Raw genomic sequence first — 20,002 nt, 5'->3', positions numbered from 1 at the left:
AAGAAAACGAGTACAAGAGGTTGCAAAACATCCCAGGATTGAGAAAGACTGAACTCTCCGTAGAATGTACAATATTCTTCCTACTAGCCTATTAGAATTTTGTCAGTTAAGAATTTATTTAGAACTTTTTCCTGGTCTAACATATTTCCAGACGACGACAAACTTAGTAACTAACCTTATCTGATACATGTAACTGTCTTACTCCGCTCCTAAACACAGAGAATTGTTAGAAACTACTTAAACTTTTATGTCAACTTTTAGATTATATTGCTTTATGGCAAACATTTAAAAAATATTTCTAAGACAACATATTTCAAGGAGATCGTCAGCAGAAATATTATGATTGTCGTTTAAGGTTAAACGATATAAACCAAAACCTAATTTAAATAAAAGCAAAATTTGTCAATGAAGTGGAAACTCAATAAGAGACTTAGGTTTGCCATCGCCGCAGGGAATCAACGAAAACAATCTTTTAAAAAAAGATTGGCACATGAAAATCAGAAACGCAAATTAATGTTTATCGGCATTCCCGCTGGAAATGGAAAAACTTAATAAATTCAACGCTAGCCAAAGCTCGATCAATAAGATTTTTCAATGGTTTTTCAAGGAAGTGCCAGGATTTCACTTTGATGGAAAAACTGACCATTCTACATTTAATTACTTTGAAAATCTCCTTCAATAAGATCTGTGTGTTCCACAAGAAAAAACGAACAGTTGGGAGAATTCTTTCAAAAGGGTGTTTCATAATGTAGGACGAATGTTCGATGAGCCACTGTTTGGGTATTGAAGGCGTAAATAGAACCTTAAAAGGTCATATAATTTCAGACAAAATATTAGAGGTGTCACCTTCGCATTTGACGGTGACTTTCACCAAACTCTTTCTGTGCTACCCTAGAGGAACGCGTACAGATATCCTTCAAGTCTAATTAAAGTCATCCTTTAAGTCTAATTAAAGTCGTCCCCTTTACAATCTATGTATCTCAAGAACAACTAACTATAAGAGGGATATAGGAAATGATGGTATGCATTACAAGAGTCTTTTATGACAAGTAAGTAAATATAACTGGAAAAAGGTGTCTTATCAAAATAGATGAGATGGGAAATTCTCTGTGAATGATTTGATCCTCAATGTAAATCTTGAAACCAAGACTGCCAAAAAATTTACATCGCGAGTGGGCTATAGTTTTTGCCACCAACGCTGTGCATCATCAAAAAGAATTCCTTAACTACTTTAACTCCCCAGGACTTTTCTTCATTCTTTTAAAATTAAAGGCAATATCCCAATAATTTTATTGCGCAACTTTAATTTGCATAACCTATGAAATGGAGTTAAACCGCAATTAAAATCAATACGGAATAATATGATTTATTCTAAGAGTGTTGTTCTTCCATCACCTGCAGCAGATCAGTTGGCTCATATTCCTTTTCCAATTTGGGGCCCTGTTTATGCACACTCCGGCTTCACCCCGGGTTGAAGCGGAAGGTGGATAAAAGGGGGATTGCAGCCGGGTTGATCGGAAGACCCGTTTTTGTCAAATCGTGGATTCTCCTTTACGTTCCCATCAGTCCATGTGCTGACGTTCCCATCATTGTACAATATCCTTTTTTTTTTGTGTGTGTCTTTTTTATAGTTAAATTGAGCATTAAAAAGCATATTGCAGAACTTTTCTGAAAATAATTTGGAGCATAATGGGTTAATTACTTATCACAACTACACTGTGAATAATATTATACTTCAATATGAATCCTATTATTTCGTCTTTTTAATTTATTACTTGAATTTCATAAATTTAATCAAAAATAGCTTCTGACAAATGCAATAGCTTTTACTAATTTCGACTGGGGATCAGCATTGTGAGAACTATCATTAATCAGTAAATTGTGTAAAAATATGTCTGGATCTTCTAAATCCATTTCTAAATTGAAATTTTTGCCTTTTGTGATTGTCAATATCATGGCCGCACTTAAGGGGTGGGTTTTTAGGATTCCAACCCCCTCCAAAATTTTCACAACTGTTCCGAAATATGCTTTTATTATACATTATTTCTGAAAAAATTGTTTCAAATTGATTTATTTTTATTAATTTATTTTGGTTTTCAATTTCATTTAAAAATAAAATTTTTATTGACGAAACTCATATACAGAACTTTATCCCCAGTAATTACTTTTAATGGTACTTCTTGTGGGAAAAATCCGCCAATAATCCTTCAATGTAGGTGGAGGGAATTCCCTCCTGCATTGAACGCGGCTTGAAACCGGGTTGGATGCATAAAACGGCCTTATTCCGCGAATCCGGGTTGACGCTGGGTTGAATCCAGCTGCATAAACAGGGCCTAAGTGATTACAACTCACATTGAAAAGTTCTTATGTACGTTACGTACGGGAAGATTATATTGCTCAGTGGGAATTATGTGTTGGTCTCTCTTGATCAGGAAATGAGGTAAATCAATTTGTTTTAAACCTCATGAAAACAAAACAAAAAATGTTGCTTACTGTTAAATTTTAAATTAAAAGTACCTGAATAATATTTTTTAAAAAAAATCGCTTTTTAACCCGAACAAGGTCGGGACGGGCCGCTAGTTCATTATATGACAATTTTGGATTTATTCAGCAAAATCACTCAAAGTAGGCACCTAATGATAGCAAATATTTCAATATTTGAGTTTTTGGTGAAATTGCCAAAATTTCTCTATATATTAAAAAAATGACGCTAAAGTTCAGTTCACTTCCTGAAATTATCTGGGATTTTTTCTGTAGAATTCGGAAGCCTCCCCGGTTAAAGCCAATCGCGTCTCGGGAACCTTCAGAGAAAACTAAGGTAGGTTTTATATAGGTTTTATATAGCTTGGCATCTCCCTGATTTACCAAGAAAGCTCCAAAAGCATCATTTCAAACATGGCCAAAGCGGAGAGAGAACTGCAAGCAAGTAGCAAGAATCTAACTCGCCTGTAACTCTTACTAGAGTCTCTTGAATAGGACAGGTCGACTAGTCCGATATTTTTGTTCCAAGACAGGTTTGGATCCTACCTTGTTTCTTGCATTGATAAATACGTTATAATATTCGTTGGTTTTTATATAATAAAACAATTGGGTTTAAGTTGAGTAAAATGTCACTTAAGGTAAATCTAGAGAGATAATTTAGTTCACAAATTCAACAGAAGTATATCGGGAAATGTTTACTGTTCTTAACCTCTTTTTCACACCTCATTCGTTTTTAATTTGTGTTAATTAAATCTTTTTCATTTACAGATTCAAATCATTAAACATCAACCAGCTAACACCATCTAAAGCTTGAGCTCCAGCTTCCTGCAACGAGCTTTTTTTACACACTAATTTTGTACTCCGACAATTTTGGAACCAAAATGTTGGATCAGTCAACTCCCCTCGTATAGTGGCTTTAATTATTACAAAGCTGCGAAAACCAGAGACTCATTTACTCTCATTGAAAGTGTAGTCAATCTGATCATGCCATTATCGAATTAGAACCGATACACTTAATAAATACGATCAGTTAAAGTTTAAACTGGAAGCTAAAAATATTTTTTTCACAACAGTGAGAAGTGAGCATTCGTGCCACTTGAAGCAATTGAGAAAACGTTTTGCCGAAACTACAGTCGAACCTCCATATATCAAACTTCCACATATCAAAATTTTCTATCTTACATCGAAATCCCAGCAAATTTCTATGTTCATTACATAGAAAAATTGTTTCTATATATCGAAAAAATCTCTATAGATCGATTTTTTTTTCGAGACATTTGTAGATTTTTTTCTTCTTTAGACTGTTTGTCTCATGAGAAATAAAGGTTAGGGGAGAAAATTATGTTCACTAAAGGTTGCTACGAAACTCATAAGGAATCTCATAAGGTTGAGGGGCGTGTAGATAGGTCGTTGTTTTGTTCTAGAATTCTTAAATTCCCTCAAGTTTATTTCAAATATCTTAGTTGTAACCAGTGACATTGTAAAATCAATTTCAAGTCATCCCTTTTGTCTGTTGATTATCGTTCCTAGTCGTTTTAGCTGCAGTAAAAATCATTCAAGTTAAGTAGATTAATTTTTTACTTTTCTCTCGATTTGTCAAAACGAAAATCCCCTAATGTTGCGGATCAAGTTGAATTGCCGAAGAGTGAAGATGTATAATGGCACAAAAATGTAATTTATGTTATTTGTTTAATTATTAACTTTCATTTAATCCGATGCTCGTATCAATTAGAAATTAGGTTTCATACACGAAAATTAGCTTTAATTTTAATGGTTTAGGAGATTTTTAGGATAAAATAAGATCGTTTCTATATATCGAAATTTCTATATATCGAATTTTTTTCCGGCAATTTGCTACTTCGATATATAGAGGTCCGACTGTACTTAGATTTCAAGGAAGTGTATAAAAACCTTTGAAATCGTGAGACGTTTCACTTAAATTATCAGTAACCTTTCGGGATTTTCTTACAGTACCTTATAGTCCCAGTTATTTCCCAGTTATTCCGGATAAACGAGGTGTACTGTGTGGATTTCGCAACATTTAAAATTTGACTTTAATATCGGTAGGTCCAAGTTATTTTAAACATTAATTCCCCTACACATGACGCGATTAGTTGAATCAACTTTTCAAAAAAGTTGTTTGCAAACGTCTTGACTGACGCTTTTCGTCGTCTCCCCACGAGGCAACTCAGTTGGATCAACCTTTTTTCTAGTACGCCAAATTTATTCGAGCAGCTGTTCCACAACGTTGTTGAAACTGAACAGAGTTCACTCAACTAATGTTCTCGTGTGGAGAGCGAACGCTCGGCAATATCACGAAGAGTTGAATTTAAAAAAAAAAAAAAAAAACCGCAAGGCCGAACGATGTCTGTTTGTGGCTTAGATTAAGGCACATCATGTTTTTCACACGGGGGTTGAAGGGCTTGGGGCAGAAATGTAACATACCACAAGGCGTGACTTTTCAATCAAAATTTTTGTTTCTCAGAACTAAAATTAATTTGAATTTAAACGGAATACACCGCCCGCTCAATCAACTCCAGCCGAACAAACTGGTAGCTAATACAAAATTAGCACTGACCACACGAACGACCGAAACAATTGTTCGGATCAACTCGAAGATTGAAGGCAAGGCGAGTAAGTTACCGCCCTATAGCCAGGGCTAAGGCAGAAGTACATGAAATACACCGCCTGATCCGTCAATTCGAGCTGAGGACTGCAGTTTCGTGCTTATAAGCACTCATCAGCCGGGCGGTAACTTACTGAATATACCTGCTTTGCCTTCAATATTCGAGTTGAACCGAACCATTGTTTAGGTCGCTCGTCTGGTCAGTGCTAATTCTGTATTAGCTACCAGTTTGTTTGGCACTCTAGGCTTCCTTAAGAGGTTTTCCACCTCCAACTCAGTCACTCCTATGCCGGGTTGATGAGTGCTAATAAGCACGAAACTGTAGTTCTTGGTTGGAATTGACTGAGCTGGCGATTTATTTCTGCCTTAGCCCTGGCTGTAGGGCGGTAATTTACTGAATAATTTGAATTTGTTTTGAAATTTTGAACTCAAATTATATTTTTCACAATCACGAGTTGCGATAGGACCCTACTCATTGGAGTTATTGTTTCTAGAAAACTCTCCTGTCCCCTCAAGCCTGCTCCTCCTCCTGGGCGGTTACTTGTGTATAGTTTGTGTGTATATGCGCGCGTGCGCGCATGTGTAGGCTTGTGTGTGAGTGTAGACCTGTATGTAGGCGTGTGCAGAAGCATGCACAGGGGGAATGGGGAGAAGGGACACCTGTTGTCCCGGGTCCAAGCCTGAAGGCGGCCCAATATTTTAAAAACTAGGCGTGAAATATAGAAGTAAACAATACGGAGGGGGAGAAAATTAATTTATGACGGACCCCAAAATTTCTGTGCTCGCCCCTGGGCATGTGTATGAGTGTGTATGTATGAGCATGCGTGTGTGTAGAACATGGACGCCACTGACCAGGAGAAGCAGATTCCGGGGGACAGTGCTCAGAACCTGAGGAGACACGCCTGCAGAGGCCAATGGGCCGTGGTGCTGCAGAGGCCCCTGGTTCAAGCTGAAAAAGGAACTAAACGTCAAGAGCGGTCAAATGAAAACAATAAGTAGTCGTGATTGCTCGAAAAAAATTCACTCATCGGGATGAGAACGGCAGCGGTACATGTGCCTGGTGTGCCCGATGAGTTGACTGTCGTATGAAGGATGCGAGGGGATTTCTTCCCTTTTCTACCTGGATACACACCTTGAAAATCGTACGTTCGTAAGTTGACTCAACTTAGTTGCCTTTTGTGAATGAAGCCTTAGTTATTTGAATTTGCATTTGACTGATTTTCGTAGCAAATACGAAAATTCCACGGCAATTGGAACAACACGCAATTGGAACTCAGCCCCCACTCCCTTTTTTTTGAGCAATCACGATTGCTTATTGCTTTCACTTGACTGTTTTTGGCATCCTATCATTTTATTTTCCCACCGCCACTCTCCGCACCATCACCGTCGACGGGCTCCTCACGATGCTGCTCCTATAGCAAAAGCGTCTCCAGGTTGCATCCACGTCCTACACACACGCGCATACATACACAACTACACACACAGACACATACACATACACACACATGCATACATACAGACACCTACACATACATACACACATACACACAACTACCCACACATTCATGCCTGCACACAGACACAAACACATATGCCTACACACACATACACATGCATACATACAGACACCTACACATACATACACACATACGCACAACTACCCACGCATTCATGCCTGCACACAGACACAAACACATATGCCTACACACACATACACATACCCCCTACACACAAACACACATACCCCCCCACACACATACCCCCCCACACACAAACACACACGCCTACATACACACACTCGTGATTGCGAAAAACATAATTTGAATTCAAGATGTCAAAATTCAATTTTTTTTTTTTTTTTTTTTTGTCTGTTTTGAATTCAGAGCTTGAACTACAACGTTGAAGTGATTACGTACCAAGAAAATCAAATGTCTTTAGATTTGACCAAACGGGTCTGAATGCTTCTTGGCTTAGCGTCGTAATTTGGTTTCCTCTCAGTATGATGGTCTTCAAAGCTGGCATTTCACTGAAGAGATCGTCCGGGATGCTTTCAATCTTGTTACTACTGCAAGGAGAATTGGAAGAATCTTAGTGACATGCAGCCAAACAGTAGTATTGCAGCTGGCTGAAACAGTAAGTAGAAGTTATACGGGTAACCAATTGACATTTCAAAAGCCAAACAATAAGTACGTAATCTGTCCAATAAATACGCGAACTCATGCAATCTAACGGCCATGACGCGTATTGTATTTCTGCTAACTGCTTCAGCGGTAGTTGCTTGACACCCAATGAGCTGTCAGTGCTTGGCAGATCGCCAAACTGCGCATATGTTGCAAGTTATGTTAGTTTCTGCTGTCCTTGTTTTTACTGTTCGTCGAAAATGGATTTTGGTTAAATCACGAAGCAACGGTTCTCAAGCGTATAAGAGATCGTAGGCGACCAAATTTGACTCAAGGCGATGAATGGATCCTTCACCATGACAATGCACCCGCACATTCAGCATTGGTTGTTCGCCAGTGTCTGGCAAAAAATTCAATCATCATCCTTGATCATTCTCATTATTCGCCAGATCTCGCACCCTTTGGCTTTTTCCTATTCCCAAAATGCAAAATTGGGATGAGGTTACATCACTGGGAAGATTTGGACTTAATAAAGTGAGAAACGACAAGACAACTAAAGAGCCTAACTGCTGAGGACTTCCAAGTGTGCTTTAAAGAATGAAAAATAAGATGGGATAAGTGCATAGCAACGAATGGAGAGTACTTTCAAAGTAACAAAATCGATCTGGACTAAATTTTTGCAAAATAAGTTTCTTTTATGACCTTAGTTCGCGTATTTATTGGACAAATTACGTATTTTGTTACATTCAATGCAAAAGAATTTCTGTTGAATGTTGCAAAATACTTTTTGTTAGTTCATTAGATATATAACATTCAACGCAAAATAATTTGCGTTGAATGTTGTATTTCTAATAATCGGTCAAGGTACATTGTAAAAAAAAAATCGAAACGTTCCTGGAAAATAATGGGCAGCTAGTGTGCCTTTTGTTCTTACAAAACCAGGAAAGTTTCCCGCTAAATGTTCGTCACCTTCCTAAAATAAGCCTGAAGTTATTCTGAAAAATTCAGAAACCTTCCCAATCAAAGTAAGTCATGTTTCTGGACTAAAACTCAGGAATCTGGTGCGAAAACTTATGGCACCTTCCTAAACTACCAGGAAGGTGCCTAGAGGAAATATTGCCGAAGCTAAGACTGAACTCTGCTAGTAATTCCTTCTAAGCTACAATATCCCTATACTACCATTTCACATTTGACTGCAGCTCAGGTAATCTGACGAACCTGTTATGAAGCAAAAAAAGAAACACCTAATAAAGAAATCAAAATTATTTTTACAGTGGTAGCTAAACAACTGTTTCTCACCGAAGTATGAAATTGTCATTTAGGAAACTTGTTTCGATTCAGGAAACGTGATTGCAAAAAAAAAGTTGTTTTTCACTAGCAACGGGTGTAAACCCGGGAAAAAAACCCGGAAACCCGGAAATCCCGAAACCCTACTCGGAAATAATCAGTGACGTTTCGGATTTTTTTTTTTTTTTTTTAACAATGTAAACTAACTGCTGATACTTTGCTTTGATTTACTCAGCAGTTAGTCATGGTCTTTCCTAATGCTTATCACGTAGGGAATAAATAATTGAAATATAAATTCAATTTAGCTATATTAAGTAAAAATTTCATTTCTATCATTATTTTTTCTAAAGAAAAAAAATTAAATCAAGAGCCTTAACGTATTTTTAGCAGGAATTAGTTTGACATTTTATTGCTTCTGAAATTGGTTTTGAATAAGGTGTTTCTGAAACGGGTTTTTCATATTCACGGGTCCCGATGTGCCAATTATTTGTTCAATAGCTCATTTCTCCAGGATTATTTCATGTTTTAAGATACATTTAATGGTATTAACGATAGAGAAGAAAAATTTCAAAACAACTTACTGTCATGTCTTATCTGTAGATAATGTTGTTGTTCCAGATGAATTGGTCGTCAAACTCTTGTTTTGGCAATAAAAATACAAATGTTTTGCACGTTTTCGAAAAATATAAGTAAAAAAAAAATTTTATGTGATGTAAATGTTTGTTTTATGAAGAAATATCGACTTTGATTTAGTACTAAATGCTAAGTTTACTTTGGATAGCATTGGGACACATTGTATTTCTACATTTTACAGTATTTAGCACCGATATCTCTAGAACATTCGAAAAGGGCTGCATATTTCCGTCATTCTAAAAGCAATACTACACACATCCTATTTTTTTTTTCTTTGAGCAATCACGATTGCTTATTGTTCTCATTTGACCGTTTTTGATGTTCCGTGCCTTTTTCAGCTTGGACCAGAAGCCTCTGCAGCACCACCGCCCAACGTAGATCACATTCTCCAGGCGGCGCGGCGCGGCTGCTCCGGTCCTGAGCTATCCGCTTCTCCTGGTAGGAGGCGTCCATGTCCTATACACACACACGCTCACACTCACACACACGCCTACGTGCATACATACAGGTCTACGCACACACACAAGCCTACACACTTACACACACAACTATGCACATGTAACCGTCCAGGAGGAGAGGCAGGCTTGGGGGGGGGGGGGGGAACAGAAGCTGTTTCTAGAAAGAATAACTCCAATGAGTAGGGTCCTGTCTCAGTTCATGATTGCGAAAAACATAACTTCAATTCAAAATTTCAGAATTCAAATTATTTTTTTTTTATTTTTTTCACGTAGAAAAATAATTTTTACTTTGTTATGATATGAGAATTATTATTTCTGTGGGTTGTTTGTTTCTTAACTTTAACTATACTCTTTTGTACATTCTTTCTACCATTGTGCTAAATTAAAGACTAGTGCCATTTGAGTTCTGTGGTTTTAAATTCCTGAGACTTTATTCATGGGGGTGGTGAAACCAAATTTTTGCTAAAACACTCACAAATGATGAATACATTTTATTCACGGCCAGGGTATCCAAACGTCCCGGATTTTAAGGGACAGTCCCATGTTTTGAGACACTGCCCCGCGTCAAGGAGAACTTCGATACGGGACGACCAAAGTCCAGTATTCTTGTGGAGTGTAAACTGAAACTGTTGTGGAAGCATTCGCTTGAGTACAAAGTCTACGTTCTGTGCGTTTATAGCGTGCTGTCTTTCATAGTGAATGATAGAACTTCCTGAAACATAGAATAAGCAACGACACGTCCACCATCTTGGGGCTAAATGCCGCTTTCTTTCCGTGTTTGCTATGATGAAGTAGCGTGTTTTGCTTCTTGATTGTGCTTTCTTATTAACCAGAAACTTAGAAGCACCCCAATCAAGAAGCAAAACACGCTACTTCATCATAGTAGACTTCGAAAGAAAGCATCGTTTAGCGTTTAGCCCCAAGATGGCGGACGTGTCGTTGCTTATTCTATGTTTCAGGTTCTAAATAGTGCAAAGGCACAAGCATACATAATTGTACTGGATGGTTGCAACGTGCCTCTATCGCTTTGCCCAGAGCATTAAGGAAAACAATATTCCTACATTTGGCCATTTATCAAATTAATGAATTAATAGAAAGTGCAACAGAAGAGTTTTTCAAGGTTTTTCTTAGTTTTCAAATGTTAGTAAGCTTTGAAACTAATGATTATCAATTATTGAATCATTGCCCCACTGAGTGGCCATTGAGTGGGGCCATGATTGAATTCAAAAAGAATCTATGTTTTGAAATTGTGGGACGAAATTAGTTTTGTTCAGGTAAGTAACTCTTAGTTGTATGCAGCTATTTGTGTAAAATGATTACGCAGCTATGAATTTTATGACAGACAAAAACTTTCAAGAAACTTAATTTAATCAGCCCGAATGGGGTCGTTTCCAAAATTTTAAAAGTATTTTTTTCTGAAAGAGCATGCTTAAAAACATAGGATCTGACCATTTTTTAAATAATTTATTTAAGTTGAATATTTTTAAAAAATTACTCTAATAGGCGCGTTTTTATTGTTTACACTTCTGTCGTGTGACATCACAAATGATGAAATGCCATTCAATGTTGCCATTCACAGAACAAAATATTTAATTCGCATCTTTACTCACGTGTATTGGCAACGATAGGGCTGATAGCAAGCGTAGAGTGCAATTGTAATTCGCTTCTTGATTATCATAACGTGGAAATGCGGTAGAAAGAGGCGTCAGAGTGCATCATTTGTGACGTCATCAAGACCACGCCTTGTTTGAAGAATCGGACATTTAAAAAAATTAATTAAGAAATAACTGTTGGGAAAATAAAAGTATTTTTTGGGTCCATGTTTTTTTTTTTTTTTTTGCTTATTCTATCAATTTCAGTGACTAAAAGTAGTACTTTTGACTGATGGAAACCACCCCATTGGCATCAGAATTTCTTTCTTTTGCTCTTCTTGGGTCATTTTCCAGAAAATGTAACTTTTGAAAGCTAATATTTTTCAATTTCGAAACTTTTTTTTTTTTTTCATTCTTACATGAAAGTTTTATCTACTAGAAGTAACCATAAACAATGGCCCAGCTAAGTTGCAAATATTTTACTCATAAATAAAAAAAAAAAAGAAAATGTCTTGTTCGCGGAAAAAAAAAAAAAAAAACTTTAACGTTTAAAAATCGAGGCCAATTTACAATCGAAGTAGTAATTTTGTTAATTATGCAAACAATGAGCTATTTTAATGATTGGTGGGAATCTAGCACTAAGCTCTCTTAATTAAAGTACGGCTTAAATAATAGTTATCCTTTTAGTTCAAATGTGTGTTAAAAATAGTAAATTTGAGAATATACTGGCAGTTTATAATTTTGGTAGAATGTCTAATATTGATGTATTTCCCCTCCCTCATTTATTGTCACCTGAGAAATAATGACATTGATAAGGTCTGTCACGGAGGTGAGGAATTTTCCATTGATGGATACATTTTTCAGGGAAATATTTTTTTCTTCGTTGCTACAATCTGCACACGTTAATCATATAAAAACATGTTCACTTCTTTTTTTACATTTATTTACATCCCTGAAATTCAAGTTCACGGAGGTGAGAATTCACTATAACCGCACTTTGTTTCCAAAACAAAATCCATCTTGTTTTTCGACAAAAATCTTAAAACTTCTTTATAGCTGAAAATAAACAAGGTAGCTCCGTTGTATCATGGAAAATAAAATTTGACGTCATTACTCCCACGTGATAATGAAGACTGGCATTTTGTGTTTAGGTAACGGAGGTGAGAATTCATTCTGTGACATGACTCCTCATCCTACTAAAACGAACTAATACACAATATTTAACAATTAAATACACTTAAGCAATTAGTATTTGAGACACTTGTGAAAGAAATAATAAATAAATAAGTATATACTTTTAATTAAACAAGTTATTAAGCAACAAAAACAATCACATAAGATGTGTGACACGCCAAGGAGGTGAGAATTAAAAAACGTTGTGAACCAAAAATATACTAAAATAAAAATTATTATTAAAAAAATTGTTGGCAGTTTCAAATCGATATAGTTTTGATGAAATTAAAAAGCATTGTTAAATGAACTGTTCCTAAAAGTTTTTACTTTAAAAGACGTGTGATTGAAAAGTTACACTTTTTGAAGAATGACCCACATACATCATACCAGGGTCCCGGAGCTGGAGTGCTCCCTGGCAACCCTCTGGTCTCGACAGTACTCGTTCTCTCTCGTATGCTTGTCTGTCAGCAGAAATGCGCGGCTTTTATTCTTTTAGTTATTTTTTAGTCTAATTGCACAATTATTAGTCCAATTGCACAATGTCCATAATGAATAAACAGTTTTATTTTAACACTAGTGGCACTCGCACGACTTTGCCCGTAGTAGAAAATAAATGGTCTTTTGGTTCGCCTGTATATTTACAAATAATGAATGGTGAATTTCTCGCCAATTAGCTTTCCCATGCTACGCTTTTAAATTTTGATGACTTAGTAATTTACTCGTCCATCTTATAATAATTTTGCTCGGGAAAACGTTCTTAAAATTGGAATAGAAAAAGAACAAAATCGAATTTTTGAAAAATTGCTTCGAGGTGCACACCCCCATGCTACAAACTAATTCTGAGCCAAATTTCATGAAAATCGGCCGAACGGTCTTGGCGCTATGCGCGTCACAGAGATCCTGACAGACAGAGAGAGATCCGGACAGAGAGACTTTCAGCTTCATTATTAGTAATTAGTGGTACCCACACGGCTTTGCCCGTAGTTGAAAATTAAAAGGTCATTCGGTTCGCCTGTATATTTATAAATAATGGATAACGAATTTCTCGCCAATTGGCTATGTTTATTCGCTCTCCCATTCCACGTCATGATAATTTCGTAATTTACTCGTCCATGTTATGCAAAATTGAAATAGAAGAAGAACAAAATCGTATTTTCGAAAAATCGCTTCGAGGTGCACACCCCCATGCTACAAACTAACTTTGTGCCAAATTTCATGAAAATCGGCCGAACGGTCTAGGCGCTATGCGCGTCACAGAGATCCAGACATCCTACAGACATCTAGACAGAGAGACTTGGAGCTTTATTATTAGTAAAGATTTCATGAAAATCGGCCGAACGGTTTAGGCGCTATGCGCGTCACAGAGATCCAGACATCCTACAGACATTTAGACAGAGGGACTTGGAGCTTTAATATTAGTAAAGATAAAGATAAAGAAGATGGCTCAAGATAATTTTCCTACTTAATTGAGATGTTCGCGGTCTGAAAGAACCTGCGACACTTCTATTTCTCGGATTGAAACTGCTCTACGGAAACATTTCAGACATTTATCACTACCTAATGCGTAACTGTGTAGATGCTGCTTTCGGAATGTGTATTAATTTTTCTTCTGATATAGTCACGTATTGTTACGGCAAAAAAACTGTACCAGTAGACAACTCAACATGCAATCCTTCCCTATCTCGGATTGCGCATTGATTTGGTAACATTGAGAGGGAGGACCATGTGTTGTATGGTAGAAACAACTCTACCAATAAACAAATCGGTGACTTCCTTTTCTCGGATTGCGCAGAGTTTTCAACTGGGAAAGTGATGTGCTGGCATGGAAGACACGAGTCTACAGAAATTTTTCAGTCATTTTTAGTTACGGTACTTTTCCGTTAAAGGTAAGTCCACTAATATAAGGAAAGCTGACTTATCCGACATTTTGGTTCCAAAATTGCAGGGGCATAAAATTAGTTTTTGTAAAATGCCCTTGATGCAGAAAACTGGTGCCCAAGCTGGTGCACATTGTACTCGACTTATCATCCATTGTTTTAGATTGATCATCCTTTAGCAGAGTTGCCTTATTGATGTTTGATTATTTTATTCTGTAAATAAAAAAGATTTAATTAATACACGTTAAAAACAAATTAGGTGTGGAAATGACGTTCGTTCATTACAGTAAACATTTCGCGAAACATTTTTTTTTTTTTTTGAATTTGTGAATTAAGTTATCCTTCTAGATTTACTTTAAGGGACATTTTTACTCGACTTATCATCCATTGTTTTACGACATAGCAACTAACGAATATTATAACGTATTTATACATACTAGAAACAGGGTTTATCGAAAGCTGTCTTGGAACCAAATTGGCGGATAAGTGGGCCTATCCTCCTATATGGTTTTAGTTAAAGGTAGTCACTTTGTTTGGCTACACGATGAGCAATATCTATAAGTATATTGCGACCCTTAAATTGGAAATGTTTTGTAATAGGGAGAGTAATTTGTTTTATGGTAGAAAAAACTCTGCCGATAAACAAACCAATGACTTCCTTTTCTCGGATTGCATATTGGGTTGTCAACTGGTAAAGAGATGTGCTGGTATGGAAGAAACGCGTCTACAAAAATACTTCAGTCATTTTTAGTTACGGTACTTTTCCGTTAAAGGTAGTCACTTGGTTTGGTGACACGATTAGCGATATCAATAATATTGTTTCCCCCCCCCCCCCTTTAATTTAGAAATTGAATTTTTTACATTCCAACCATGAAATACATGGAATTTGGCAAACGGCTAAGTTAAGACGATTGAATCTGAGTGATTCTAGCAGAGGAGAAGAGAAAACGGAGATGGGATTTTGATGATATGTTTTATGTCACTAGGGCATTTTTAATTTGTTGCATCCTCTTAGTTGAAAATAATGGGAATTAAAAAGAGTTTCCTTGGAAGCAACAAAAATATAACATAATGTTTTCATTTCATCCGGAAATGTAAAAGAAAAATGCTAAGTTCAAAATTATGCTGTAAAAAATAATTTTTGTGGTGAGAATGATAGTTTAGATTTAAAAATAAAAATACTGCTGTGAACAAATTTTCATTTTTAGAAAACTGCGTCCAAATAATTAACAGGCAAAAGCGCGCATCTGTAACAAACAAAGAACCACCCCTGAAAGCTAATAGATGCGTCCACTTCCGCCTTTAAACCGGATGCTTATATTTCCATATCACCGGTAAGTGGTCACCAACAACGAAATTTTACGTTTTCAGCAGCGATAAATGAATTAAAATCGTCAAAAATATGAAAAACGCCAAGTGACGTACCTTTAACGAAAAAGTTCCCTCATTAGAGCCGCTGTAAAGGGGTTTTAACCTTTACCACTTCAAGCCTAATTCGCCAAAAATATAAAATGCGCCTAGTGATGTACTACCTTTAACGAAAAAGTAACCTTATTAGAGTCACTATATATAGGGCCTTAGCCTTTATCACTTTATTATTTCTACCAAAAGCGTACCTGAGTAGAAGCATTTCCAGTTTGGTTGCTGGCCTGGGAAACATGCTTCGCCTCAGCTCCGATATGGCGTTGTCTTTCAGAGAGAGCACGATCAGGTTGTGGAAGGTGGAGAAAGCCGTGTCATCGATGTGGGACAGTTCGCTCTGGACCAGCGACAGCTTCTCGATGTTGAGGTGGGCGATGTCCCGGATGTCCTCGTCCACGGTCAGCGGGCCGGACTTGACGGCCTGGATCTCTCTCAGGGACCTGAGGTTCCTGAGCTGGGCCCACTCCCAACCATTCAGCAGCATGGTCTCGTGCACTTTCAGGATTTCCAGGGAGTCCTCCAGGCCTTCGAAAGCAACGTCGGAATCAGACAGGGAGCTGAAGATGGAAGACTTTTATTTTCAATGGTATTTCGAAAACGGATCCAAATTTTGTAAAACTTTTTTAGATGATTAACGAGTATAGCAGGTCGCTGTGACCGCCCAAAAATTTCTCATTCGGCAAATTTCTACCTACGATACACTGTAAAAACGATTCAGAAACGTTCCTGGAAAATAATGGGCAGCTGATGTGCCCAATTGCTTCCAGAAACATATCTTACAAAAACCAGGAACGTTTTCCGCTAAAATTGAGTAACCTTCCTGAAATTATCCTGGAAGCTTCCTGAAATATTCAGAAATCTTCCCGTTTTGATCCAGTCATGTCTCTGGAACTTTAGAGTAAACTTGTGTAGGTATAATATAATAGCTTGGCACTTTCCTACATTTCCAGGAAAGCTCCAAAAGCAAAATTGGCCAAAGCTAAGAAAGAATTGCAAGTATCATTTTCTCGCCCGCAATTCTGGCAAAGCTACGTAGTCCATAGACTGATTTGCGTCCTTTGGACGCCTTATCAGTCTATGCGGGCCGCAATCGAACTGAAGCCGATACTCTTTATAAATACGCTTAGTTAATCTTTAAACTTGGAGCTAAAAATATTTTTCTCACCATGGATAAGTCTGCATTCGTGTGACTTGGAGTAATTCAGAAAACTTTTTGACAAGAAAACTTGCTTTTTCCAGGAAGTAGTTAAAAACCATTGAAATCCCGAAACATTACACGGAAATACTCCGTAAAGTTAAGGATTTTTTTTACAGTGTATTCGGAAAATACGGAGACAAAACTACCATGTTGCAATCATATTTGAAGCTATTTTTTTATGTCATTTCACATAAATTTAAATTACTAGGGGGCTCCGCTCCCTGCTCGATGGCGCTCATCAACCCCCGAAGATTGCTTCGCATTCTGTTTTGATTCGCAAAGATTTGAATCGTCAATTAGAAAGAATCAGATTAAAAGCGCGTTACGAGTTCCGTTTGGAAGAAAAAGCACTCCTTTTTCATGGGTTTTAAAATAACTTGTACTAACTTGCTGAGCTATAGATGCTAAGAAGCTCCTGAATATAGCAAAATGGCAGGTTTGTACTAAGGCTGTGGAGTCGGAGTCGGACTGATTTTGGGGTAAAGGAGTCGGAGTCGTTCGAAAACAGACCGACCCCGACTGTGACTCCGGGTTTTTTTATTTCTTTAATTTTCATTGATTCTCCTTGCATTTTTTAAAAACTAACTACCTATTTGATTACATGCTACTAATGAGGAAATGTTTGTCGTTGTGGCAACCAGCTGGTTTGATTGTTTATCGCTCGTTCTGTAACAGCTACGTACGCCACCGCCGTCTCCTAGTTTCCCTATTTTTTAACTTTATTTAAGTGATAGCGACTGTCAGCAAACAGTTTTGTTGCCTAACGTTTCCTAAGCAATCACTTTCAAATAAAAACAATAGTATATTTTTTGCCTCGATCTCAGTTATAAAATAGTAAAAGGAATGTATGAATCGCTTGAGCAAATCGGGAAACTTCTGAGGGTACTTGGTAAGTTCAAATAAGTGTTGGCTTGGCCCGAAAGCGCAAATCCAAAAGATCCGATACAATATAAATCCTCTTTTTTTAAAAAAATTCTAAAGACTTTATCTAAGAAAGCTTATTTATTACTGAAAAGTTCAAAATAAAATCTGTACATGATTTCTTGGTTACAACACTCAATAATTGCAGTTAATCCTAAAATCTTCTTAATAAGGTTAATTCTAAAGCTGCCAATAAAACTAAAATTAAAAATTGAGAAAAGAAATGTAGCTGTAGTAAAAGCTATTCGTAAAGAGCTGCATACCGCCGCATTTTGGGTAAAATTTGCTAAAGAAATACATGTACCCGACCTCTCCCCGCAATATAGTGCAATATTTTCGTTGAAATTTTTAAGGTGAAGTTTAAGATTTAGGGTGATATTATTGGGGAAATTTTTCAGAATTAAAATATTTCAATTTTTATAAACTCTGAGATTAAGTTGAGATGGAACCCACCAGATGGGTGTCACCCGGGAGGAGTGAGGACCGCCCCCTGTCAAGAAAAGTTTTTTGACCAAGCCAAAAAAAAAAAAAAAAATCCCTCAAGTTACAGCTTTTAAAAATTGAAAGCACAGGATTTGATCAACATCTGCTAGTTAAACATTAAAGGGGAGCAAATTAATCCTATTCATTTTTTTAATGGAATTTTTAAGTAATCTCACTTTAGAAATCGCAACAATTGGATAATTTGATTTTCAAATTGAATTTCCAACGTTGTATACATCTTAAGTTTTCAATAAAATACACAGTGAAAATTTCATGAAAAAGAATTAATATTTCAATCTCTGTTTAGGGGTTTTCTTCCCTTCCCAGAGGGAGGGGGATTTGGAAAAAAAATAATGATTAATAAAAAAGCCGGAGTTAGAGTTTTAGACTGGATGTTTAAAAATCCAAAAGTTGGAATCGGAGTCGGAGTCAACAATTTTTCTTCCGACTCCGCATACCTGGTTTGTACGCTTAAAAAAGTCGCTTTAAAATTCATGGTTTCCAGTAATATATTTTGCTCTTCAGTTAAAGACTTGAGTTGAGCCTAGGATTTTCAGTTAACATAGAAATCCTTAATTTCCTTTGTTCTAATTTATTGAGAAAGTTGTAGCAAGCTTTATTTGATGTAGAAAAGAAATCTGTTTCAAACGACACAAAATGTCGGGGGCGGGGGGTGGAATCTTTCATCCCTTTATAGGCAATTTACGTGAAACTTTAGCCTAAAAATTTATTAATAAAAAATAATTAGAAACTTGAAATAAAAAACCGCAGGTGCGCAACCCCAGGGCATGAAGTAATTTTGTTCAAAATGTCAAGGCTGTAGGTACCATGGGGTATCCAGGACCCCCAGGCCCGCCACACACTGTAAAAACGATTTAGAAACGTTCCTGGAAAATAATGGGCAGCTGATGTGCCCAATTTCTTCCAGTAACATATCTTACCAAAACCAGTAACGTTTTCCGCTAAAATTCTGTAATCATCCTGAAATTATCTTGGAAACTTCCTGAAATATTCAGAAATATTCCCGTTTAAAGTCAGTCGTGTCTTCAGAACTTTATTGAGCTTAGGTAGGTTTGACATAATAGCTTGGCACCTTCCTGCGTTTCCAGGAAAGCTGTAAAAGCAGTATTACAAACATGGCAAAAGCTAAGACAAAATTGCAAGTAAGTATCAAGAATTTTACTCACCTGATATTCTTGCAAAGCTACAACAGTCCATGGACTTATTCGCATCCTTTGGATGCCTTAGCAGTCTGAACAGGTCGGGAGTACGCTGAAGCCGATACACTTTATGAATACACTCCGTTAATCTTTAAACTGGGAGTTAAAAATATTTTTCACAACAGCGACAAGTCTGCATTCGTGCAACTTGTAGCAATTCAGGAAACGTTTTGACAATGATACTTGATTTTTCCAAGAAGTGGATAAAAATCCCGAAACGTTACACGGAAATACTCAGTAACGTTTCGGAATTTTCTTACAGTGCAGACTTCCTTTCGCAATTTCTTTGACGTTATTCTTTTTAATATATAGAGATAAAAGGAGAAGAAATATAGGAGGTACAGTGAAAGATATGCGCACAGAGCTGTATACCACTTATTTCTTCTCTCAAATTTTTAATTTTAATTTTGTTGGCTGATACAGCTATTTGAGAGAAGAAAGGAGGTACAGTGAAAGATATGTGCACAGAGCTGTATACCACTTATTTCTTCTCTCAAATTTTTAATTTTAA

General features: G+C 36.8%; 1 protein-coding gene across 1 annotated transcript in view; it reads right to left on the bottom strand.

The window, feature by feature from the left end:
* Positions 1 to 20,002, bottom strand: part of LOC129227954 (carboxypeptidase N subunit 2-like) — a 35,771-nt gene that overhangs the window by 6,804 nt on the left and 8,965 nt on the right. The window contains exons 2-3 of the mRNA XM_054862579.1: positions 15,864 to 16,226; positions 7,024 to 7,172 (exon numbers count right to left, since the gene is read on the bottom strand). Of these exons, the coding sequence (XP_054718554.1) occupies positions 7,024 to 7,172; positions 15,864 to 16,226 (512 nt within the window). The remainder of the gene's footprint in view (positions 1 to 7,023; positions 7,173 to 15,863; positions 16,227 to 20,002) is intronic.

The sequence above is a fragment of the Uloborus diversus genome, chromosome 8 (assembly GCF_026930045.1).
Source record: "Uloborus diversus isolate 005 chromosome 8, Udiv.v.3.1, whole genome shotgun sequence".
NCBI lineage: Eukaryota > Metazoa > Arthropoda > Arachnida > Araneae > Uloboridae > Uloborus > Uloborus diversus.
The sequence above is the reverse complement of the archived record's forward strand: the minus strand, read 5'-3'. Positions and strand labels throughout refer to the sequence as shown.